Below are 26,598 nucleotides of genomic sequence, written 5' to 3'. Positions count from 1 at the left end.
CCAATTTGTGAAAAACTAAATGAACAGAGCATTGCTTTAATGGATTTGCCTTCACAGTCCCCAGATCTGAATCCCATAGAGAATTTATGGGGTCATTTGGACAGGAAGATTCGAAACCATTCTATTTCAAACAAGGCTCAACTGTGGGAAATACTGCAAACTGAGTGGGCTGCCATTTCCAGTGAAGACTGTGCAAGACTTGTCGATTCTATGCCACGAAGACGTAGAGAAGTAATAAATTCGGAGGGATATGCCACACATACGAGTATTATCAGATTTTGATTTAGATGTAATTTATATAAATAACTTTTTTCAGTTTCCAAACTTTTGGCCAAGAAAATATTAATTTTATTTCATTTTCTTTTTATAATACGTTTAATTTTAAATTAATATGTTACGTAAGGTAATGTATTATATATACTTTATCACAATATGAGTAACTTTATTATAGTTCCTGGTTTCTTAAAAAAAATACAAATTAAAAAAGTTTCCATACTTTTGGCCACCACTGTACATTCTTATAAAACACAGTATGCAAACCGTAAAATACACTGACATATTTCAAAGACTTCTCTTTGGGATCTTAAATCCTTTTGACGATAAACTTAATTTTTTGATCTTCACTGTTCATCATTATTATCGTGAAGTTTATCGTTATGTGTTTGCTTATATGCACTTTTGTCAATAATATTTTCATTTTTATAAGAAAAATTGTAATGGTAATGTGAATTGAAGATCACTTTCTTGCCCTTACCCTTTTTAAGTGAGTTAATAGTGATTCCTTACTAACCATAAACATTTTACTAGTCTATGGAAAAAATAGAGATGTTTTTTTTCACGCATAGCTCCTACTAACAAAAAAATGATTTTCAAAAAAAAAATCTGAATCTCATAGGGATTACATTTTTTTTCTTACTGGTTTTCCTATGCAAAATGGAAACTTTTGTTTCTTTTAGTATATAAATTAAAAAATTATAGTATATACTTTCTGGAAAAAAGTGGATCTTATGAAAATTATAAGTTGAATTTTCTTATACAAAGCAATATTTTCCTTACAATGTAATTTACTACTGTATAAATAGAAAAAGAGTCAATATGGATCACTTTTAATAGTATTTTTCAGCTTCTCATACAGAAATTAAGTTTTTATATTTTTTTAAATTTTATTGAAGGAACAAATCCGAAAAAAAAACAAAAATTTCAATTTTTGTACCTTCTCCTATACAGATTTTTTTTCCGTAGGTTTTTATTATTTATTGTTATTAAACATATATTTCTTATTTGTTTATATATTTCAGACAACTATTGAGAAAAACATAATAAATAAACTTTAAATAAAGTAAAGAAGTGATTTTAAGAAATAATTTGATTTATGATAGTGAAATTTCCTTAAAACATTACGTCGGTTTTATTTACAATTTGGCCTTATTTAGCTATAAATTCCTGCTACATTTCATATTATTTATTAATAATAAGTAATCATATTAGTTGAAGGTATTTGCACCTAATATTATATAGGAAATGGGAAAGTTGGTAAGAATAAATCTTGTCGAGTTATTAGAATGATGTAAAAATAATTCTTTAATTAGTTAATTTTTTGAAAACATACATCAAAAAGATTACTCTACACAGATAATTGAAACTCACTTTTACATGTTGAAGTTATTCGGTTACAAATTCAGATAACTAGGAAGTTTAGATGGAGGAGGTTATTATAGTCTTAAATGAATTAGATAAGCAACTGATGATTCCTAACTTTATGTGTTCCAGAGTTGTTTTAGCTAAGTGTCCTTTAGATCATGGAGGATAGAAATATTTCCCTTTAAGTTCTGGTTTTCCTGATCTCAAAAAGGGTTATAACCATTTTGAAATAAAAAATTTCTGGTATTTGTAATTTATCCATTCCACGAGTTATAAATACCTAAGTACTAAATACATCTATCTGAATAGCTAGTTTTAAAACTTTTTCTCTTAGGAAACCCTACAAAAGTAAATATTTAGATCTGGTGATCATAAAGGCCATAAAACTTAACTAAGGATCAAGAAATCTCCTAAACAAGATCTTAGAATAGTGGAAATAAGGTGACCAAAGAAGAAATCCCTGGAAAATCCCAATAATTTGGCACGAAAATTTAATGATAAAAAATTTAATCAGGTGGATGATCAGTAAAAAATAATTTCGACGATTTATTATCAGTAAAACTGTATGGCAATGTCGCTTAAAAAAAACTGTTGCATCCTGAGAATGATAATGTAAACTGTAGAATCGTAGTATTATTATTTAATATTTTTTTTTACATTTTTAACAACATTATTACAAAAGAAGTTTTTTTAAAATAAACAAAGTTTTTGGAAATTACTTCGGACCTGTAAATGTAAATTTAATTTTTTACATTTTCCAGCAGGCATTTATACTTAATTATTAAATGTTCCACATACTCCAACCATTTTATTCCAGGTATATGAAGTTTTTTGCAGATAATAAGAGTTATACTCTATTTCAGAAGTGTATAGAGCAATAAACTGGGGAATTCCGTTCTGTTCTTAGAACATTGAAAGGCCTTTCAATGTTCTAAGGTTCTGTTTGGCTACATTTCGTGGTAGTTCATAGGCGCAGGTACTTATAATATTTATGAATTTAATTTTCACGGATTAAATGCCTTTATTTTGAAAGAGATTAAATACTAAATAAATACTTTTAATCCTTTTGTATAGGTACCTATCTTTTAACGCTTTGTAACATGCAAAAATGGGGTCAGGTAATATATACAGACTATAAATACTTTTAAATCATATTTTAAACGTTAGTAGTCACTGCTACGCTGTAGTGTAATCACAATATTATTATCCCAATATTTAAAAAATGGAGGTATTCAGTCCAACGAAAAGATGTACTAAAAATTCTCCACTATCGCTGAGTGAAAAAGTTATTATTTTAAATGTACATGATTGCATAAAACACGATTACCCTAGTTTTACTGTGCAAGAAATTGTTGAAAAATGTTCTCGAATGAGTGGAATTGGAAAGTCCACCATTTTCAAATTGTTGCGGGAAAGAAAAGTAGCAGGTCAAGTGGAATCTCCCAAGCAAAAGCCAGAACGACCTACAAAAGTCCTTGATGAAAATGCTAAATGTATAATTCGAAGAAAAGTTCACTCTTTTTATTATAAAAAGGAAAAACCCACCCTAGACAAAATTTTAATGGAGCTTGGCCGAGATGACAGTATTCCGTTGATAAGTAGAAAACTTTTATGGAAAACTTTAAAAAATATGGATTTTGCCTGGGAAAAGCATAACCGCAAAGCACTTTTACTGGAGAGCGACGAAATTGTTTGTTGGAGACGACAATACTTGAGAAGTATCAAGCAGTACCGCAGGGAGCAAAAGAAAGTTTTTTATCTTGATGAGACGTGGATTAACGAAGGTTATATAGTCCAAAAAATGTGGCAAGACAAAAATATAACCAGTGCTCGCCAAGCTTTCATAGAAGGCCTGTCTACGGGTATTAAAGTACCTTCGGGAAAAGGAAAAAGACTTATAATCACACATATTGGAAGCGAAGAGGGATTTTTAAAAGAAGGTCTGCTAACCTTTGAGTCGACTCGCACAGGAGATTACCATGAAGACATGAACTCAGACGTTTTCGAGGACTATTTTGGTGAAATGATAATATAGTTTTGTTATTTAAGAAAGATTTTTAATCTCACCTAGTAATACAAGAAATTGAAATTTAGAATATTCAAGTTATTTTATGTTGTCCAGAGATCATATCATCATAAGCTGATATCGAACGTCTTTAATAATTCTAAGTAATTTTTTATTTCATTACAAGCATGCGAACCAACATTTTATGCCGTTCCGATAATTAAAATAATTTTTTCATGTTTTCAGGCGTTCAAGTCATTTATACTAAGAGAGCAATATTTTTGCATTATAAGCGGGTAAAATATTGAAAATCATCGACTTGTTATCCCATCAATTACACTAGTTTCTTGCCTAAAGTTACATTTGAAATTTTTCGAAAAAATCTCTTGCTGCTTATTAATATGTAGTACATATTACTAAGTAGCAAGTATACTACTATAGTATAGTACTACGTAAGTATACTAATAATGTAGTGGGTGAGGTGAATAAAAGAGAGTAAATGCTTTTACTTTCTAATTTTTAAGTAAATTCTTGACAGTAAGTGAATAATAAAATTTTTAGTCCTACTTGTCAAGCAAACACTTGCTATCTCGAGTTATTACTCCTAAAGCAACTATTTTAAGTGTTTACTTACATTCGGGGTGAATAACGGCAAATGAAAACTTAACTTATTAAGTAAATACTTTTATTTTCGCAAGGTTGATTTGATGCTACCTTACCATAAGATTTATAATTTAAAGTTTGTAAATTATGGCAGCATTTATGAATATTCGTAAAATTAAACAATATCGTGATCGTAGAGATGTAAGTCCAAATAGTGCAAAACGTCTTTTAAGATTTGAAAATGAAAATATTAAGCTCATTACGAACTATTTCTTACCATACATCAACAAAACTCGAGGTGGTGCACTTTCTTCAACAAAATATACGAAAATATTTCTTCGGTATATTATATTAGTGACCCTGGTTTTCAAAATGGTGTTGCAAATGATTTTGGTGTTGATAGAACAACAGTTTGTAAGACTGTAGATTATGTTGCACAAAAAATTATGGAGAAGGCAGATCAATGGACGATGTTTCCAACAACTGAACGACAGTTAAATGAAGCTAAGACAAGTTGGATGGAAATATACAGAATTCCCACCGTAATTGGCGCACTTGTTTGTACCCATATACAAATTTAAAAACCTTGCGGGCAGTTTGGCGATGAGTACATAAATTGAAAAAATTTTGCTTCATTAAACGTTCAGATGACATGTGATGCAATGGAAAGGATCACAAGTATAGACGTGCAATGGCCTGGAAGTGTGCACGATAGTAGGATTTGGAGACAAAGTTCTGTTCAACAAAAACTTGCAATATTTCAAGGAAATGTCTGTTTGCTGGGGGACAGCGGATATGGTATATCTCCATGGCTTTTAACACCATTTAGACAGCCACAAACTCAATTAGAACGGCAATACAATACATTACATTCAAAGGAACGAGTAGTAATAGAACGCGTATTTGGCCAAATAAAACAGCGTTTTCCAATACTCGCAAACTCGCAAATAGGATTAGACTGACAATAAAGAACGTACCTAAAATAGTCATATGTTGTGCTGTACTTCATAATATTGCTAAGTATTTGCAGGATGAATGGGCCTATGAAATAGAAAATAACAACGACGACGATCCTTCCTGATGACACAGAAATTGAGGAACAAGGAGACATCAGACGTCTTGGTGAACAAAAACGCTTGGAAATAATGCAGATAATAAATCAGTTTAATTTAGTTTAATTTCAATAACAAAATTTTTTTTCTAAATAATTATAGGTATCAAATAAAAATTAATTATGGACCTCTTAAATATATCTACTTATCTTAATTAAGACGTTATAATTTATATTATATCTACTTATATCAATTTAAACGTCTCACATATACTTAAATCAAATGTTTTGTAACATATATACATGAGAAATAAATTCGGATTATTATACATAAATGTGTTACAAATTTTACTTTAACAAAAGAAAATCTTGCAATTTATATTCCTTATTAAAAGGATCGTCCCTGTTTTGGGTATTATTGGCTTTGTTTTCTTGCTCACGTAGGATTTTTAATTGGAGTTCCTCTTTTTCAAATTGTAATCTCGTTAGTTTAAGCTGCTCTAGTAGTACTAAGCGTTGGAGCTCGGTTGTTGATAAACTTACAGTTTCTTCTGTTTCAGCTGCTAACAATTTTTGTTTTTTAGTTTTGTCGTCTTTGGATACAGAAGAAATATCTTTCGCATATTCTTTACGTAAAAGGTGTATGGGAGGTAAAACACTTTTATTACCAGAATCTAGCCCAACTGTTACTCCTCCTGGTATTTTACTGCACACATGATTTTCTTCAGCATTTAAAATTTCTAGAAAATCTTTTTGCCATTGCAGTAGCTTAATTGGTTTATTTCCTGTTGCCGACAAGTCAGTTTTCTTCGTTACAGAGCTTTTCATATTGTTAAGAAGTTTTTTCAACTTATCTATAGTTACGGTTTTTCCTGCATATTTAACAAACTCCTCCCTCATTCTAGTCCAGGCGTTCTCTTTTGCCGAAACCATTTTTGGTACCATGGACTTATTTAAAACAATTTTATTGTTTTCTTGCTGTAGAATTCTGACCAACGGCGCTTGGTTGCTTGGGTTCCTTTATGCTTTCTTCATCACTGGAAGACATCCTTGTTAAATATCTTGACTTTTTTTAATTGTGTCCGATTTAAAAACAACTAATTTAAACAAACATTTACCTAAATAGAACGTAAAGAGGTCTATATAACACGTGGTTTACGACACAAATATGTGAATAAGGATAAACAAGCTTAGACTCGCAAGTATTACTTCAATATTAACAAGTAAACCTTTCACAATCACATTCAGTCATGCTTTACTTTTATTCACTCATTGACAAGCATTTGCTTCAACTTTCAAGGCAACAGTTTCCTTATAAGAAAATGCTTATTAGTGCTTACTTGATTTTATTCACCTCACCCAGTATTCACTGCTAACAGGTACTCACCTCTGTAGCCAAGGTCTGATTAGCACCTTTAGACAGCAAATACCGCACCACCCCGTCGTGATTTTCCTGGGCCGCCATGTATAGTGGTGTAAATCCATTTTGTGATTGGACGTTTAGGGAAGCACCTTGTTGCACAAGTAGTCTGACTACCTCTTCTTGACCAGCTAAAAAAAATTAATTAGTAACACATTATCATACACTATTGTTTATTGTTTATTGAATACTTTACAAACATCATATAACGGTAATTACATATAAAGTTACTATAGACTAGTTAAAATATATCATATATTATAGTTTTATCGAATTATGATTCGTTTTAATATTGATACTATCAAGCACCTAGATGTGAAACATCTGTATGTGCGGTATCAAATCATGTTACTTACTTATAGATATAAACTTAAACTTTCTATTATAAATATTATCACAAAGATAAAAAAAATTAAGAGACTAAGCAAGTTAGAGAGAAACATAACGGCAGCAAAAGCACCCGGCAACAAGTTATACAATTTAGGTCCAAAGTAATTTATGTATCTTAGATTAAGATTATTAGTACTTAGTGGTAGTTTAATTTGCCTAATGCACCTAGTTCTTGTATCATAATTATGATTAACAAAAGACTTTAAATTAGGTCGAATATGTATATAAGAACAGATTGTGAGAGTGTAAATTGATTGAATGTTAAAAATATCTTTATTAAATAGTAAATGCGTAGGGTACAATCTATCTTTTTTAAAAATATATCTCTGTATTATATTTAATTTGTACAGGCAGTTATTATAAAGTCCTCCCCACACCAATATACCATATCTTATAATTGATTCCACAAATGCTTTATACAACATTATTAAAGTCTTAGTATTTAAAAATTCCCTCAATAAGTAAAATTTATGAATTAGTTTTCGAATTTTGTTGGAAAGATAATCATGTTTGTCATCACATCAGTCAATAACTATGTTTGGAGATTATTGTCTGTCTATAAATAGAATGTAGAAAATGTTATAATTTGTTCACCTTGGTAAGGACAAAACCAAATATGGATAGTAAATCCTACGCAAATAATAATAAACTTATGTAAACTAGGCTGTAATATATTAGTAAAACACCAGTTGCAAATTGCCGCAATTGTAATGGCCCAATAAAAGTTCCTCTTGATAAACTAATAGCATCCAGACAATTGTAAAAGATAGTTAAGATGATAATCTAATAATATTTTGCGAGCATTTCAAAAAAACAATGGTTTTAGACAGTAAAACTTACCAAGAGAAGCTATGTGCAAGGCTGTATTGCCTTTTTTTGTAGCTGCATCTACTACTGCTCCTCGCTTTAACAGTTCCCTAGCTATCTCCAAATGCCCGTCTTTAGCTGCTAAGTGAAGGGCATTTAGACCATTCTGAATTTAAATAAATATGTAATTACATCAGAAAAATAAACGATTTCTTAATCAATTTACCGCATTAGACGTGTTGATATCCCTTACTGTGCCAGAATCAAGATATTCCTGGATTTTGTCAAGCTGTCCAGCCCGTGCAGCTCTCAGAAAAGCGGTATTTGGGTCAGTCTGAAACAAATAAAAATTATATTTGTTATTAATATCTTTAAAGAACAAAGTTGGTCGTAAAGTTTAACTAAAAATATTAAAATTTATGAGAGTATATAAAAATTTACGAAGCCTTACGATAAGTACAGAAACTTCACTATCCAAACTCGAAGGCTGATGAAACTTTTCCAGAAAAACGATTGGCCATATCCTTTTCGAGACTCTTCTCTTGAACTTTTGCATAATTTAAATTAAATAAAAAGGCCAAAATATTAGTATTACACGATCGTAAAACGCGAATTTAATAAAAACACGTTTTTCAGGACGCAATTGCTCCTATATTACCTGACCAACTGTCCAACAGCGAGGTATTGAGGATTAATATTTTATAAATTAGATTAACCTCTATAAGTGAAGCCTCAGTGGGTGTATAATATAATGAATATTAATGGTAAGCGTTTGAAATTTGCAAATAAACTTGGGTTAGGTTTTGCTTCTCGCATAGTAAATTAAAACAAATAATTATTTTCAAAGGTATAAAAAGAGGCACAGATCCTTGCTTTTCAAGCTCAGATGAGGAATAAAAAATTTAAAAAGTAAACAAGTGAAAGCGAGGCGAAGAGCTTAATGGGAAACGTTTCTGTTTATTTTAGCGTGTACGTGGGCTTTGAAATGGGAAAGCCTAAGAAACTTTTGAAACATTTCGCTTTGAAACAATCACCCGATAATGGATGGGGAAATGGGTCAATGCAGTATATGATAGAGTTGGGTTTATAATAAACAATTCAGAGATACTTTTTAGGATAGATAAGGATAGTACTTTGGTGAATAACATGAATTTCGTGGTGGAGTACCAGTAAAATCATTCCTACATGTCAGGCTCTCGAATTGATTTTAGAACTACACAGTGAATGGTACAAACGTTTACAAACCTTGGAATATTATTAAGGTATCTCTCTCATTTTCAAAATATTATATTATATTATATATTATACAGTGCGAGTCTGTAACTTGGAATAAATTCGATAATAAATAAATGGAAGCGTGCACTCTAAATGTGTCCGTCAATTTTACAGCAGTATTAACTGTTATAATTAAAGCAAATTTACCATGTCAGAATCTGAATTTACTATATTTATTAAGTTAACTTAAATAATACTAGATTTAGGAAAATCACAGCTTTTTTACTGTCGGTATAGTAATTTTGCATTAAAATTCATCCGTGTGGGCAAAAAACCCAGCACTCTTACAGAACCTCTCGAACATTACAGAGGTCCGTAAAACTGGTTGAAATAGGGTTGAAATTCGCTGCTTACATTATTGTGAAATCACAGGTACCTGTAGGCGCACGAGGCAGCTATAGCATCTTTCGGCGCCACCATTCAAGTTACAGACTCGCACTGTATAACTGGTCTGTTTGATTGTCAAAGTCAATTAGCTTATGTTTCAAACAGGGATAAGATCCTGCAATTCATTTAATTTATATGTTCTTTGTGTTTATAGACCACTCACAGGAGATATTGGTATGTTCCTGGACAAACTTGATTCTCTATTATCCCAATTGTCTCTACACTCCATAGTTATATTGGCTGGTGACTTTAATATTAACTTCACTGATGTAAGCTTGCTATCATATCATACATCCCTTTTAAGTATATTTGAATCTTATGACTTAAAGATGCACGTCTTTCATCCACGCGTATAACATCCTCATCTGCAACTACTATTGATTATTTGTGTACAAATTTAAATGATTTGTCATGTAGAGTACTCTCATCTGGTATTTCTGACCATGAAGCCATTCTCGCTAGGATTCCATGCAACACTGTATTTCCTTCATCTCATTATATAGGAAGAATTTTCAGCAGAGCAAATTTCAATGCTTTTCCTTCTACTACAGCTTTGGTTAATTAAAATGCAGTTGAAATGGCTCCTGACTAGTGTTGTAAAATGCTCGAGAATTTATTTTTCGAGAACGTTCTTCGAGCATGAATGAGCACGGACGAGAATTTTCAGCACATACGAGCATAAATGAAAAAAATGCAAAGGAAACATATTAGGAAAATATCTGAAATTAAAAAAGTTTGTGTTTTTTTATGTTCTATTTATTAAGTTAAACTTTCAAACAACCTATTTAGGAACTCTCCTCCGAACTATCCTCTCCCTCCTCGCGCTCGCTTGATTTTAAATCACTCAGAATTTCCGTTAAATCAAATTCAGACTCGTCAGACTGAGAAGAATCATCTTCAATGGTATTAATTTCAGCCCCAGATTTGGTAGTGACTTTTATTTTTTTTGATTTCGGTTCCATTAAATTGGTAGAGGTGTTTGGCTGGCCGGTATTTTAGCTTATACTTTGACTCTTTAATTTTGTTTCTAAATTAATATTTGAAGCAACAAATGCCAATTTTCCCGCCCTCTCAGTGGTTAATCGATTTCTTTTTTTTGTGTACAGGAAAGAATACTTGCTGAAAGTTCTTTCAGTGGCAGCCGAAAACGGTGGCAAAGTTAAAATAGCTAATGCGATAGTTTTCAATGATGTCTTTGAGCAATAACCACTCCACCATGTCCTGGATCCAATTTTGTCCACCATTTTCCAGAGATAGGCTTGTTCAAAGTAGTCGGTCTTCCCCATGTATTGTCCTAACTCAACCAAGATATACCGACAATTGGTATAGAACCGACACCAAACGTTAACGGTATGGGAACGTTCACATTTTTGGGGAACGTTCGGATTCATGCTCATTCGTGCTCTTGTGAATAAACGTCACGAAAAAAGTCGTGAACGTTCGCGAACGTTCTTCGAGAATAAACAGGAACGTTCCTGTTGAATGTAGCGCCATCTATATTCAATGGTAAATAAGTAGTAACTGTCTTTTGTATGAAGTGACCATCTTTAAAATTTTCTTTCTGTGTGTTGTCTGTCAAAAATAATGATGTCATGTGTAACATCTTTTTTTCAAAAAAAATATTAGAAAGGTAAAAGTTTGTTTGTATAATAGTGATACAATCTTTTTCAAATTAAAATAATCACTATATTAAAACCTCTGAGTTTTATTTCGACGGTCTACGGAAATCAAATAATAATAGGTTATGGGCCCAGATCGCGAGTGAAAAGTGATTCAGATTCAGGGGTCAGTGAACTTCGGTTAAGAGTGTGCCATAAGTGCTTAAAAACCGAGTTAAAAATCATTAAAACCGAAAAATGTCTGAAAATAATACTACCTTAAAACTAAATGGGGACAACTGGCCAGTCTGGAAGTTTCAGACAACTATAATTTTGAAGGGGCGAGGTCTGTATGAGATTGTCATTGGGGCCAAAATAAAACCAACTGCAGAAGGAGATGAGCTGACTAAATGGCTAAAGGAAGACGCGAAAGCACAAGAACTAATAGTAACAAGAATGGAGGAGGGTCCTCTAACTCACTTGTTGTCATGTGAGTCATCCAAAGAGATGTGGGCAAAACTGAAAACTGTGTATGACAAAGAATCTGTTGTAAGTGTCCATTTACTACAGCAACGTTTTTTCATGTTAGAATTTGATTCCTCCGTAAGTACATTTATTTCAAAAATTGAGGAAATAAAAACAAAGCTAAAGGTCACAGGTGAGACCATATCCGACAAAATGATTATCACAAAAATTTTAATGACTTTGCCCGAGCAATTTAAACATTTTAGATCTGCATGGGAATCTGTTCCTCTAGAAAATCAAACGTTAGAGGAATTAACCTCTAGATTATTGCTTGAGGAGGAAAGGTGTAAGTCTGTGGAAGCAACTACAGCTCTAGCAGCTAAAATGGGGCATCATAAGAGGCAAAATGGAAGTCAAACTAAGTTGAGGTGCCACATCTGTTCAAAGGTTGGTCATATTGCCAAAAACTGCTATTTTCGACACAAAAAATCCAATACTGGTAAATTGGATAATAAGGAGAAACCCCCAGGTGTAAAGTTTTGTGTTTACTGTCGAAAGCCAGGGCATGCAGTCCAAGTATGCTGGATAAAAAAGAACAAGGATATGCATGGACATACAAGTAAGAATATAGGTGAAGAAGAAGGCGACACTAATGCATTTATGGTAAATTCAGGAGATGTCAAGTCGAGTGATTGGTTTTTGGACTCGGGGGCCAGTGAACATATGACATGGGACAAGGGCTTGTTCAAGGAAATTTTTAAAATGGAAACCTTGAGAATGGTGCAAGTTGGAAATGGTCAGAAATTAGAGGTAAGAGGATATGGAAGAGTAGATCTGTGGGCGTATAATGGCAAAAAGTTAATAAAAACCTCTTTATCTAATGTTTTGTATGTACCAAACCTAAAATTTAATTTATTTTCTGCTGGGTGTGCTCTTGATAAGGGATATTTTATGTCCTCAGATAATTTAACATGTCAGTTTTTAGATAACCAAGGCAACATAAGAGCCCAGGCAATAAGAAAAAACAAATTATACACTATGCTTTTTACCGAAGATAAAGAAGATGATTCATGTGCCAAAATATGCTCATATAAAGAAAATAACTTAATTAATGTAATAATTTCTGATTGCATGCAAGTAAAAAATGTTGAGAGCTTAAAAGATTGGCATCGCAAATTAGCTCATCAAAATTTCACATATGTTAAAGAGTTTCTAAGTAAAATGAATATAGAATATATAGATGTTGAAAAAGGGTTCACATCTGAGGAATGTCTATCTGGTAAACAACATAGGTCAACTTTTGGTAAAAGTGAGCCACGAGCTGCTGAAACATTGGAGTTGGTTCACTCTGATGTATGCGGACCAATGGAAACTGTTTCTTTGGGAGGGGCTCGTTACTTTATTTTGTTCAAGGATGATTATTCTTCTTTTAAAACAATATATTTTTTAAAACAAAAGTCTGAGGTACCAGAAGTAATTAAAAACTTTATATCTATGGCTGAAAGGCAAACAGGGTCTAAAATAAAAGTATTAAGGACAGATAATGGCCTTGAGTTTGTAAATAAAGAGGTTACAGATCTTTTAAAATTAAAAGGTATATGCCACCAACGCACAGTAGTATATACACCTCAGCAAAATGGTAGGGCTGAGCGTGAAAATCGCACTCTAGTAGAAGCTGCCAGAACCTTTATAAATAGTAATAAAAATTTAGGCAAAATTTTTTGGGCAGAGGCTGTTAACTATGTTTCATATACTTTAAATAGAACTGGTCCTAGCCCTCAAAAATATAAAACGCCTTATGAACTATGGCATAAAAAGAAATATAAAATGGAAAATTTTAACACTTTTGGAACTAGAGTTTCAGTATATGTGCCTAAAGAAAAAAGGCTTAAATGGGATCCTAAAAATAAACAAGGATATTTTCTTGGATATGGGGAAAATGTTAAAGGATTTAGGGTCTATATTCCTGAAATTAACAAAGTTCAAACTCAGGTAGATGTGATTTTCTTGCCAGAAAAGGTACCAGAAGAAAGACAAGAGACCAAGGTGTTGAATCTTGAAGAGGCATATGAATCAGAACCAGAGGAGGTGCAACATGAAGAAGAAAATGAATCATTGGTTGAAAATGATGTGTTTAGTGATGCAAACTCCCTGCCTGAAGACCCCAATCCTGACTTAGATGAAGACATAGTGAATGTAAGATATAATTTAAGAAGAAATGTGCAACCTAATCCCAGATATGATGACTACGAATTGGACTTAGACAAAGTGTTGATGGCAGCAACTCATGATGGTGATGAACCCGTGTGCTATGAAGAGGCTATGGGCAGTAATGAGGCAAACAAGTGGCAACAGGCTATGGAAGAAGAGATATCTGCTTTGGAGGAAAACAAGACATGGATGATAGTAAGTGAAAGTGAAGTAAAAAAGTCAGTCATTGAGTGCAAGTGGGTATATAAAAAGAAAAGAAATGAATTGGGTAAAATAACTACATTTAAGGCTAGGTTAGTAGCTAAAGGTTTTCAGCAACTTGATGTGTATAATAATGATAGTTATAGTCCTGTAGCAAAGTTACCATCTGTAAGAATTTTCTTGGCTATTTGCAATTATTTTAATTTTAGAGTACATCAACTAGATGTGTGTAGCGCCTTTTTAAATGGAGATATAGATGATGATGTCTATATTCTGTTACCAAAAGGCTTTAAAGAAAATGAAGGAAAATTTGCAAAGCTAAGAAAATCCCTATATGGCTTAAAAACTTCACCAAAAAGTTGGTACAACAAATTTAATGAATTAATGATATCTTTGAAGTTTGAAAGGTCACTAAATGAGTACTGTATTTACATAAAAGTTAGTGATAAGTCAAAAATTTTCATTTTAATTTTTGTTGATGATTTATTGATTTCTGGATCAAATGAAAATGAAATCAAGGAAATTAAAAGTATTTTGAGTCAAAATTTTAAAATGAAAGATTTGGGAGGTATAAAGCATTTCCTAGGCATGCTTATTACTCAAAATTTACAAGAAAATAAAATAACCATTAATCAATCCTTGTATCTTAAAAAGGTGTTAAAATCTTTTCGGATGGAAAATTCTAAAGCATGTAATACTCCCATGGAAACAAATTTTAGTCATTTTGATTTAAACCGTGAAAAGTCAGAAAGTCAAGAACTTGAAAATAGGTGCCGACGAGCCATAGGTTCTTTGATGTATGCTATGTTATGCTCTAGACCAGATCTGTGTATTTCAATAAGTATTTTAAGTAGATATCAATCCACTGCAAGTTTACAGCTTTGGCAAGCCATAAAAAGGGTTCTTAGATATGTACAGAAAACACAAGGTCTTAGTCTAGTTTTTAAGAAAAATAATTTTCAAAATGTGATAGAAGGCTATGCTGATGCAGACTGGGCAGGAGATAGGACTGACAGAAAATCCACTTCAGGATATTTATTTAAAATTTTTGGTAGTACAGTTAGTTGGTGCTCTAAAAAACAAGCATCTGTCGCCCTCTCTTCTACTGAGGCAGAATATGTAGCATTAAGTTTAGCTATAAGTGAAGCATGTTGGCTTCGAAATTTGATTTTTGATTTTAAAATTCTGGACAATAATTCTTTAAAAGTAATTATCTTTGAAGATAATCAGTCAGCAATCAAGGTATGTAAAAATCCAGAATTTCACAAAAGGCTAAAACACATTGATATTCGTTACCACTTTATTAGGGACAAAGTCAATGATAAGGTTGTATTGTTAAAGTATATACCCACAAAGTTGCAGATCGCAGATCTTTTTACAAAACCCTTATCACTGGCTTCATTTAATGATTTTCTTGTTAAGTGTAATTTGATTTAATGTATAGGTATATGTTTTACATGACATTTGTGTAGATGTATAAAAAGTCTTAAAAGTTTTGGAAATTTACCATTGAGGGGGAGTGTTGAATGTAGCGCCATCTATATGCAATGGTAAATAAGTAGTAACTGTCTTTTGTATGAAGTGACCATCTTTAAAATTTTCTTTCTGTGTGTTGTCTGTCAAAAATAATGATGTCATGTGTAACATCTTTTTTTCAAAAAAAATATTAGAAAGGTAAAAGTTTGTTTGTATAATAGTGATACAATCTTTTTCAAATTAAAATAATCACTATATTAAAACCTCTGAGTTTTATTTCGACGGTCTACGGAAATCAAATAATAATAGTTCCATTGCTCACAACACTACTCCTGACCCGTTTACTTTGTTATTTCATGTGCTATGTGACAAGATCAATCAGTGTTTTCCTAAAAAGAGGCTTAAAATGAAAAATAGAAAACCATGGGTCACAGCAGGCCTCACAACTTCAGTTAAAAACCTCCGTTTTTTGGCTAAGTTGTGCAAGTATACAACTAATGCAAACATTATTCTTTATCATCGGAAATATCGTAGTCTATACAGAAAGACGATAAAAGCAGCAAAGGTTAAATATTATAGTGACCGCTTGAATGTGTCCTCAAATAGGCAGAGAGAATGTTGGTCAATTATAAATGACTTCAGGCATTCTCACAAGAAAGTTTCAGAACCAGAAGTCCAGAAGACCAAATAGTTTAAATGATTATTACTGTAATATTCCTTATTTATTGCTCAAGGATGTGAATACTAATATTGATCCTTTGCATTATATTCAACAAGTGTCAGTTCAAAATTCTTTTTTCTTTTATCCTGTCAGCCTTACTGACGTTGAAGATGCAATTAAAAGCTTAAAAAACCATAAATCAGCCGGAGCTGATGGAATATCATCAAAATTACTACTCCTTTTGCCTGACTCATTTGCATTGACTGCCTTAGCTTCTGCCATAAACAATTCCTTTCATAATGGCATCTTTCCAGCATGTTTGAAAGAGGCAGTGGTTATCCCTCTTTATAAGGGTGGAGATTTGAGTGAGTCTTGTAATTTCCGTCCAATTTCTACATTATCTACCCTCTCCAAAATAGCTGAAAAACTTGCAAAAATCAGAATTTTGTCTTTTTTGTAACATAATTGCATTTTATCTGCAAATCAGTTTGGATTTCAAACGGGAAAAGGGACTCATGACGCTGTTTTCGGCTTTTTGGAGATTGTCTGTGTCCTTAAATTCTGGAGAGTCCGCGGCGACAGTGTTTTGCGATTTATCCAAGGCAAGGTGTGGCATTGCAATGGCTGGAATCCTATCTGTCTAATCGTACCCAAAGAGTTGCAGACTCTGGATGTTTATCCGATTCCAGATCCCTTAAAACTGGAGTACCTCAGGGTTCAGTGTTAGGACCACTATTATTTTTGCTCTATGTAAGTGATTTGGGTTCATTAAAACTGCAGGGCAAAGTTTCAAGTTCAGTTTGCTGATGATACCACCATTTTATGGAATCATAGAGATTCTGATAATGTTAGAGCCCAGGTTTTTAAGGATCTTAAGATTTTATCGGAGTGGTGTGCTGCAAACAGGCTTGTATTTAATGTGGGCAAAACCTTTATTATGGGATTTAAGTGTGACGTTCAGGGCCTTATGTTTAGTGAAAACTCCCGCTTGCAAAACAAAGAAAGCTGTAAGTTCCTTGGTATTTCCATTGATGGTCTCCTTCGCTTCGAAGATCATATCCTAAATCTTGCATCAAAATTATCCTCTGGATGCTTTGCAGTAAGAATGGCGGGGCATGAGCTGGAGGGGTAGTTGCACGTTCAGTGTACTTTTCTTTTATTGAGTCCCATCTTCGTTATGGCTTGCCTCTTGCCTTTTTGGGGTTTAAGCAACAAGGGGTTATTAAATATAATTTTTGTGATTAAAAAAAAAGGCAGTTCTTCAGCAAACCTCTATTTTTATCTTAGAAACTGCTACTCTTATTCATAAATGTCCTAAACCTCCCTCTAACACTGGTCATATGACTCGCCAGGTTAACGATTTTTCCTTACCAATCCCTACATCCTCCCTCACCAAGAACTCACTTATATACATTAGCAAAAAAATTTACAACCATATTCCTCTATGTATCAGACAAATTTTAGAAATTAAGAAATTAAAATCACTTTTATTATCCAGGGCATATTATAGCCTTGACGATTTTTTTAATGATACCTTTTGACCTGTGCTCTGACATCATTTTAGTGTTTTAGTTTTGTTTCATATTAAGTTGCAAATTCAAGTGAATTTAGAATTTTTTAGTTTTTAGGATGCTTGTACACAAGATTTTGTTTTGTCTTACGTAATATAGCACATTTTTTTCTTCTTCATGCTTGTATACTTACTAAAAATCAAATTGATACTCAAATAGAGAAAAAAAAGACCAAAGCTCAAGGATACACTAGATATAGTTCTCTCTTCTTGGACGATGATGTCTCTTTGAGCAAAATTGACGAATTATAGACAAAGCTAGTCTCAATAATATACCGACAGATATAGTTAATATTGGACTAAGAAGAAACAAACGGTATGCTTGATTCTCAGAGATTGGAAAATATTTCTGCATAATGCAACCCATACCAAAGGTGAAAAAATGAACTGAGAAAATATTAGAAGAACATACTAAACTGCCACGTCCAAGTTCTTAAACAGCAATTCTTTCCAGCTAAAATATATTTCAACGGTAATGCCATTGATAGAAATATCATTTAAAAGACACCAATGTTTTTGAGGAGTTCGCTGTTAATGAGTTGGAGTCACACCAAGTGTACACAGATCATTTGCCAAACGGCAACTTGCTATAGCATCTGCAAACTTATAATGTTATCATATGCAAACATTATTAACTTGCCTTGAACATTTTGATCATAAGCAAACTCGTTCCAATGCAAAGAGGCTCCTTTAAAACTATAACAAAAAAGATTTAGTAACAGAATTTTATAGTCGATACAGTCAAAAGCGTTTGAGAGGTTACAAAAATTAGAACAGCCCACCCACCATCATTTTTGTGTGAGTGCAAATCATACAAGTATACAGCCATTTTATCATTTGTACTTTTCGTGGTGAAAGAAGAAAGGCATGCGAAATTCTATGAATTGTTAAGGTAAAATTTTTTCGGAAAAAGCATTTTTGAATTCAGCATTAAAAAAACGTTATAAATCTGAACATTCTGTACTGCACTAAACCTAAATAACTACTCACCTAAACCTAAAATTTATAATGTTATTAAATGACTTTAGGTTACAGACTTTAATCCTTTAACAAATGAAGATTTTTTCAAAAATATGTAAAATCCATATAGGCGTCAGTAAAAATCAGTAAAAATAGCGGGCAAAAGAGCCCCATTATTTACTTTAACTGGTTTTTTATTAAACTACTAAGAAAAGGCTGCGATAATTTAATTTCTTGATAATTATATGTTCTAGGTCAAATCCTTTCTGACTTAATATTTAATTAAATAAATGTTAATGCAATCTTGCAAATTGAATAGAAAAACTTTGGTTTACTTTGAAACACTGACTTTCACATTTATTCTCTTAATTAGTACACGCTTTTGTAGGTTTTTAACAATCAATCAGAAGCAATTTTTACAACTCTAAGCTCCCAAACTAATTTGTAATATACAAGCTGAAATAGAAAAACAAACACCAACACGTTCAATTTTCAATAACGTAAACCCTGAATAAATTATGCAAATATTGCGAGATGATTGCTATGATCTTGTCCACACATAAAACGCCAAGGTTAAAGTCGAACCGACTTCACAACCGTAACGATGACGCCACCGGTCATTTTAATGTTTAATTATTGTTTGTTTATGAGAAATTTGTCTAGCTTATTAGCATTTGGGTCTATCTTAGATGAGAATATTTTTTACTTATTTTTGGATAGTATATAATAATTCTGAGACATAATTTATTTGTAATATTTATTAATAAAATTTTGATGAGATGGTGAATATTTATTAATTTCTGAATATTTTACTGATATCAAGCGAAACATCGTTTTTTCGGACATTGGCTTTTTCTTTTTTGTGATATTACAGTTTGATTTTGAAACTGTGTAACTCAGTCCCAGATATGGATGACATGACTATAAAATACCTCGACACTTAAGAGAATACATGGTTATTATATTCTCACATGGTTTCTAACTCAGTCAATTTTAGGCTTACTTAAATTCCATTTTTTAGGAACCCAAAAGTACCGACGTAATAACAAGGACGATATATAATTTAGTATAAATCAATAATGTAAGTAAACCATTCAAATCGAGGAGAAAACAAACAGTCCATGTATTTTATTTTCCAACCTATAGGTATTTTCTAGTAAAATTTCGTTTTTGGAAAATGTACATTTTTTCGGATTTAAAAAACTGGAAATTAATAGCATTAAGTATTTTTTTGCAAAAATTTTGCACTGCAGCATACTTTTGTACACATCTTTTGGTATTTTTGAATATTTAAGATATTCTTAGTAAAATTGGGCATTATTTTCTGAATTTAATTGTACACATTCAATCTGTATACATTTTGGGGCATTCTTTGAGTATGTAAAATATCTTTTCGGTATTATTGGAGTATTTGTATTTTATTGTACAAATTATGTGTTATACTTCTAAATATTTCACAGTGGTTTTCACAAAAATTGGTGTTATTTTTTTTTCAAGCTATTTTGTCTGTATTTTATTGTAAACATTTTTAATGGTAACAGGCAGGTATTTTAGGGTATTTAAAAAGCTTTTCTTCATAAAATTGGGTTTCTCCCTACCATCAAAATTGGATATAAATTTTAAGGTAATTTTTACAAATTCAAGGCAATTTCTTGCTAAGAAAGTATATTTCTAATTAAATTTATACTCTGATCCACCTATATAAAATCGATCACATTTAAACACTGATAAAACCAATGGGGAAAAGTAATCAACTTTCCAACAACCCTCATAAGGGAGGAGATATAAATACACATTATAATGCGCATACCTTTGTGAAACGCGCCATGAACGACAGCTGGGCAAGATAATTGGACTGGGGTGCGAAGTCAAACTCGGCCACTCTTGATTTTGTGAAATTAAACGAAAATTTAAGGTTTGCTTAAATGTACAGGGTGTAAAAAAATTCGGTGCATATATTTTAAGAGCGTGTTGTTGGAGTTAAAATAAGACAGTAGAGATTTCATAACATGCAACCCCTCAGAGCTATACTGCCGTCATAAGCCAAAAAGACGCATCTCAAGATTTTAAGTTTTTGAGTTATTGCGATTTATCGGTTTTTTATTACAGCACTCGAATTTATTTAATTTTTGAATTTTTTTTTAGTTATTTGTAGTAATGTGTTTGAGTAATAAATAACTTTGAAGTTTTATTTGTTTAGAAAGAGATTTTTATAGTTAAAAATGAGATGCGTCTATTGCGCTTAGGATTTTAGTACAAATTTTAGATACGTCAAGAAGGATATTCCATTTTGCTAATATTATTATTAAATATTTGCTAATATTACAAAAGAAATTGACAGCTTTATTACATACTTTTTAAACAAAGGTTTATTGAAAGTGAAAAAGTTTAACATATCAGCTTACAAAAAAACACTAACATTTTAGTTTGAGTCATCGTCTTGGGAAACTGGAAGGTCTCTCCAAAACTGAAGCCTGTTCTTCATTATTGCACCGAGGTTTTTTATTATTAACTCTTTCTTTTTAGATGAAATTCCAAGGATATTTTGTTGTTTTTTTGGTGGTGGCAGTATTTTATTTTTTGTAATTTTGGCAGTAAGAAAATCAAGTGCCATTTTTGGACCATCGAAGTCTTCTTGGTATGTCATAATATGGAAACCCCTTTGGACAGATACTTGGACTATTTCATTTAGATATGGCCGGGGGTTAATTCTACTAAGTTTATATTGCGAGGTGTAATCCTCCCAAAGAAAAAAATGCTATAACTCCATTAGCAGAACTTCAGTTTGCCGTGCGGATTGTTTTACGGCTTGAACAAAATCTGCAAAATCGTATAGTTTGTTGCCCATCTTTTTCATTGACTGTTCAACTTTGTGATGAAACGAATCCGCGGCCATAAATGTATGGCCGGGCTCGAAATATTTTATAATAATTTCATTAGCATTAATTTCATGAAAATTAACAATGTAGATCAAAAATTAAAATAATGACCAATTTTTATTTTGCGCGGAGCAATTATCAAGCCATAATGATATTTTCACAGCGTCTCTTTTCACAAGGAAAAACTGGTAAAATGTGCTTATTAATTCATCTTTACTGCGTTTAAAGAAGGCCTCATGCCAAACGGCGGCAAACGTTTTGTCATTCTTTTTTTTTGTCAATTGGTACAAAGCTCTTATTGTAAGCTGTTAGTCTGTTTGTGAAAATTGCAGTTTTAAATGTGTCCAGTCTTGGCAGCATAATAACTTTTTCAAGGTCTGCGCAGTATATAATCTTACCTGGTTCTTGTGGTTGACTACCATCATCTCTGGAATTTTCACGCGACTTTGTTGCTCTGTCTATATGTTTTTTCCAACTGCTACAATTATCACAGGTTTCGTCAAGATTATCTTTTGTGTGACTTTTATCATGAAGAGAAAATTCTTCACAACCTTCACATTCTTCGTGTCCAAGATTTGTTAGCCAAATATTCATTTTCTTAGCAACTACACGGTACTTTTCATAAGAAATTTGTATATTGGGATATTTAATTAGAAAATCCTGATGCATTGCCGCAAAAGTAAGGTCACTAGGAAGGTAAAGACGTTGGGGTGCATGCTCTCTCCGATAGTGTGAGATAGTTGGGTTGTAAGAATTAATATGATTACGAATCACTTTATCGTCTATTTTATTGTGAGGTTGCTTCGTGCATCTTAAGGCAGCCACAGGTACTACAGAATTATTAGCATTACGCAATGCTGTACGGATAACTTTGTCACTTTGTTTATTAAAGCCGAGAGTTGTCAAAAAAAGACCTTGCAACATTTTCAGATGTTCCTTTTTCATTTTTAAGCGTATAGCTATAAGTATTATTTCTTTGATAACCCAGATCACGTTTCGAAGTAGTTCTCTGCTTCACAGATTTTGATGAAACATGATGTAAAATAAAAGATTTTCTGTTTTTATCATTTGAAATTTTCCAAAATTCATTGTTCAAAAATTGTCTTCTTTCTTCTGATATCCTCAACAGATATTTTTTTAAACAATCTTTTCCACAACCTTCTTTAACGCTGTGCTTTTTCTCTTAGCTTTTTTTCTGGAACTTACTGATAATTCGAACTTCTTTCCTTTTCGAACTGTTCCCTTTTTAGTATATTGAATGACAGATGCGGTATTATTTACTTCAGTTGCGTAGGTATCTACAAAACCGTCAGAATCCATAACATGCTCGTCTTGAATAGGTTCATGCATCAAATTGTGGCTCGGCTGCTTCCGTAATTTGATCACATAATTCAGTCACTGTTTCTCACTCAACATTTTCTTCTTCTGACGTAAGGGGGCATAAGTCTGCTTCTTCGAGAGCCTCAAAGTGAACTGGCACAAAAGACCTAGAAATATCGAGAAGAACTGGGCTTTCCGATTGTATATGTGTATGGCAGGGGCGATTTCTGTTACACAATTCCCAGAGTTTATGTCGTTAATAATATTAAGTTCTTCACTGCACTTACTTGCCGTGTCGCTACTATCATTTTCCGAATCACGGTCAGTCGGATAATAATCTAAATCTTCCGAAGCCATACGGTTTTTATTTTTTTCCTTGGGTTGGAATGCTTGTTTAGTTTCCTTGTTCAGTGCCAACATGACCATTTTTTTCCTGGAAATCCTTGTGTTCTGTCCATTGAATCTAAAAGGGCAGGGCAGAGTTAGTTTTAAATATTTTTAATAATAAAAACTATTTCTGGATTTTTTAAAGATGTACAGCTTATTAAACGTAAATAGTAAAAAGACGAATAAACACAGACAAAAGCGCTACTCAGATAAAGACGGCCGCCGAAAATCCGATCTAATTAAATAAACAAAATTAAAAATAATTACTTACCGGTCGAAAGGGTCTTGTAGCCGATATGTCTTCTGTTACAACTTTATAATAGGCCCTGTATTTAGTTAGTCTCAAAGTTTATCACCCCAATAAAACAAATTTGTTGAAACTATTACTACTCAATTCACATAACAGTTACCTAGGTTATAAACAGCCGATAACAGGTTGCTCGTGTGTCTTTAGCACCACTAACTCATTACAACACAGAAACTGCCATGTAAAAACATAAATAATTTGGACGCATCTAAATGCACACTGTATATTACGCGCTTAAAATTACCAAAAATCCTAAGCGAAAAAGGTGCATCTTTGAGAACCGTCATATTCGCTTGGGAAATTGAGATACGTCGAATCGGAGTAGGATTTTGTATTCTTTTTTAAAATGCGTCTAATTTTGTTACCAATTTTTAGGCACTATGGACTTAAAATGCGTCTTTTTCCCTTAGGAAATAGGTTAAACATTGTATTTGGGGTCCTTAAGAACCATAATATAAAAATTGAAAAATTTTGAGATACGCCCTTTTGGCTTAGGACGGCAGTACAGCCCGTACAAATTGCTTGAAGAAATCGATTATTAGGAACACTAATTACAGTTATACATCAAATATTTTGGAAATTCTATCTTATTTTAGGAAAGGATTCAGGGAAGCTTTTGTGAGCCCATATCTCATGTTTCCAATAAAAATTTTGAAAATGTAGAACACCATCTAATTAGCCATGAAAAAATCTAAAAATATCTAAAATTTTTAAATTTTTGGATAAAATTAACTTTTTTTTGACAAAAAACAAAACACGGTCCACTTCGTTTTTTCTAATTTAATAGATTAATTGGGTTTAATAATATTTCCTTTCAAGGTAAAATGAAAATCCTTCAGTCTCCCTCCACTTATTTATTAAACATTTAGTTAGCTTAAAATTCCCTACATGTTTCGGACACAGTGGTGTCCATCATCAGGGGGTAAAAGGTTTAAAATTGGTAACAGGCACACGCCCCAGGGTTTGAATACATACTAAAAACCCTCAATTTATTACTATTGTTTTCAATTTTAATTTTTTATTTTTATTTGTTTACATTCTGTCGTTGACAAGCACTGTACTAGGTGACATCTATGGGAGAAGGAAGTCCTTCTCTAACTAAATGTTTAATAAATAAGTGGAGGGAGACTGCAGGATTTTCATTTTACCTTAACCTACGACTCCACTGCAAGTATAGACTATTTCTTCACTATATTCCCTTTCGTTTATCAGCGATTTTCTCGAAAACGCTTAATTATTTCGAATAAATGCAAGAGACAAAAGATTTATATTTTTTCATGGCTAACTGCATGGTGTTGCTAGATTTTTACATTTCTTATAGGAAACGTAAGATACGGGTCACCAGAAGGTTAAGCTCTCCTGAATCTCCCCCTAAAATTGGATTTACACCATTTTTGTGAAGAAAACTAAAAAGAGCACCCAAAAAATGGGGATATTCAAATTTTCAGAAGAATTGATGCATAATTATAGTAGCGATACCAAAAAATCGATTTTTTTTATGCAATTTGCGCAAGCGTGTAGCGTTGAAGCGGTGCATTTTAGGACACATGCTTATAGGAAAAAAAGTCTTATTTTAAGTCCAACAACACGCTCTTAAAATATTTGCACTGCATTTTGTAACACCCTGTATTCAGTGTGCCCCAGGATGAGCGAATTTATACGTAAAAATGAAAACAAATTTTGGGGTTGAAATACGGAGAAAAAAATCTATAAGAATGAATTTTTACTTTTACAAAAACTTTAAAGATAACGGAGATACGACGGGGGTCCCAAAATGCAAAAATTTCAAAAATGCCCTGTATATTAAAAAATAAAAGAGCTATGAAAGTTTTGTTACAGCATCTTTAGTTTTACGAACTATTAGATAAATAAAGTTTTTAGTTTTTCTCTAATAATTAAATATGAATAAAAAAAATTAATTGGTACACAAAACGTAAAAATCAAAATAGGTCTATGGTTAGGAAATTCGCTATTCGGGCATAATTTTGCATTCTAAACAACTTTTTCCTATAAACATTTTTTATATCTTGCCTAGAAATATTACTTTACCTACTCATAGAATTAAAAAAATGCTCATATCAAGAAATGCTTGATTTTTAAAAAATAAAAATATACTAAATGTAATTTTTTAATCAAGCCGGGTTGGATGCTAATCGGTCAAATTTCAACTACAACATTTTTTGTCATTTTTACCTACAAATTCGCTCATCCTGGGACACACTGTATTTGATTTTCCACGATAAATACTCTGTTTAAGTAAAATACAATTAATACATGCTTCAGTACCACTTAAGACACAAAACAAATTAACAATAAAGCAAAGACAACATAAAATAAGTGGTGGTACCTAAAAAAAAAACCATCTGAATATAAGCCATTTCCTGCTGGTTTCAAAGTTACGAGCGAAACGTTTAAAAGAATAAAAATTCGGTTTTGTGGGCCGTGAAAAAGTCACGGCTCGTGCTTCGGTGGTACCCACTGTATAAAATATGGTATAAGAGAAAGTTCACTGACATTAAGTTTCAGCTGGTAGGCTCTCGTTTTGTTATAAGTACTTATAATTTTTGATAGTACTTCTGTTGAGCTACATACCAATTTATGTTGGTGTTATTACTATTCGAATTAAATAGTTTTTATTTTAAGGCTGGTTAAACATAATATGTACGGCATCATTTTGGTTTTTGATTTTACTGTTAATATAAATTTATCACCTATATTTAATAAAATTATCATATTTTTTCAATTTTTTTTAAAGGAATGTAGTACCTGAATAAAAAAGACGAAAATTGACTTAAACTACTCTATAAAAAAGATAATTTTGCACAAAAATGCAAAAAAACAAATATACAGGGAATGTCCGGAAAAAGGAGGTCAATCCGCCGGCCACTTAGAGAATGGACCAAAATAATGCGACTTTCGTTATGCCATTTTTTAAATACCAACACTTTTTTGTACCTCTGTAGGGTCCGATAAAGTTAAAGAGA

The 26,598-nt window shown here is 32.3% G+C and overlaps 1 protein-coding gene across 10 annotated transcripts in view; it reads right to left on the bottom strand.

Annotated features, from left to right (window-relative positions):
- LOC126736209 (ankyrin-3-like) overlaps nucleotides 1–26,598 on the bottom strand; it is a 231,734-nt gene that overhangs the window by 161,309 nt on the left and 43,827 nt on the right. For 9 of the 10 annotated variants that reach the window (XR_007660643.1, XR_007660632.1, XR_007660633.1 and 6 more), the window contains exons 2-4: nucleotides 8,144–8,251; nucleotides 7,951–8,083; nucleotides 6,688–6,851 (exon numbers count right to left, since the gene is read on the bottom strand). Coding sequence is in view for 6 of the 10 variants with exons in the window: in XM_050440509.1 (XP_050296466.1) it covers nucleotides 6,688–6,851; nucleotides 7,951–8,083; nucleotides 8,144–8,251 (405 nt within the window). In the remaining 4 variants the exon portion in view is untranslated. Of the gene's footprint in view, nucleotides 1–6,687; nucleotides 6,852–7,950; nucleotides 8,084–8,143; nucleotides 8,252–8,368; nucleotides 8,489–26,598 lie in introns of those variants that run through there. The other variant, XM_050440472.1, reaches the window with a different exon arrangement.

This window comes from Anthonomus grandis, chromosome 1, assembly GCF_022605725.1.
Source record: "Anthonomus grandis grandis chromosome 1, icAntGran1.3, whole genome shotgun sequence".
Classification (NCBI taxonomy): domain Eukaryota; kingdom Metazoa; phylum Arthropoda; class Insecta; order Coleoptera; family Curculionidae; genus Anthonomus; species Anthonomus grandis.
The sequence above is the reverse complement of the archived record's forward strand: the minus strand, read 5'-3'. Positions and strand labels throughout refer to the sequence as shown.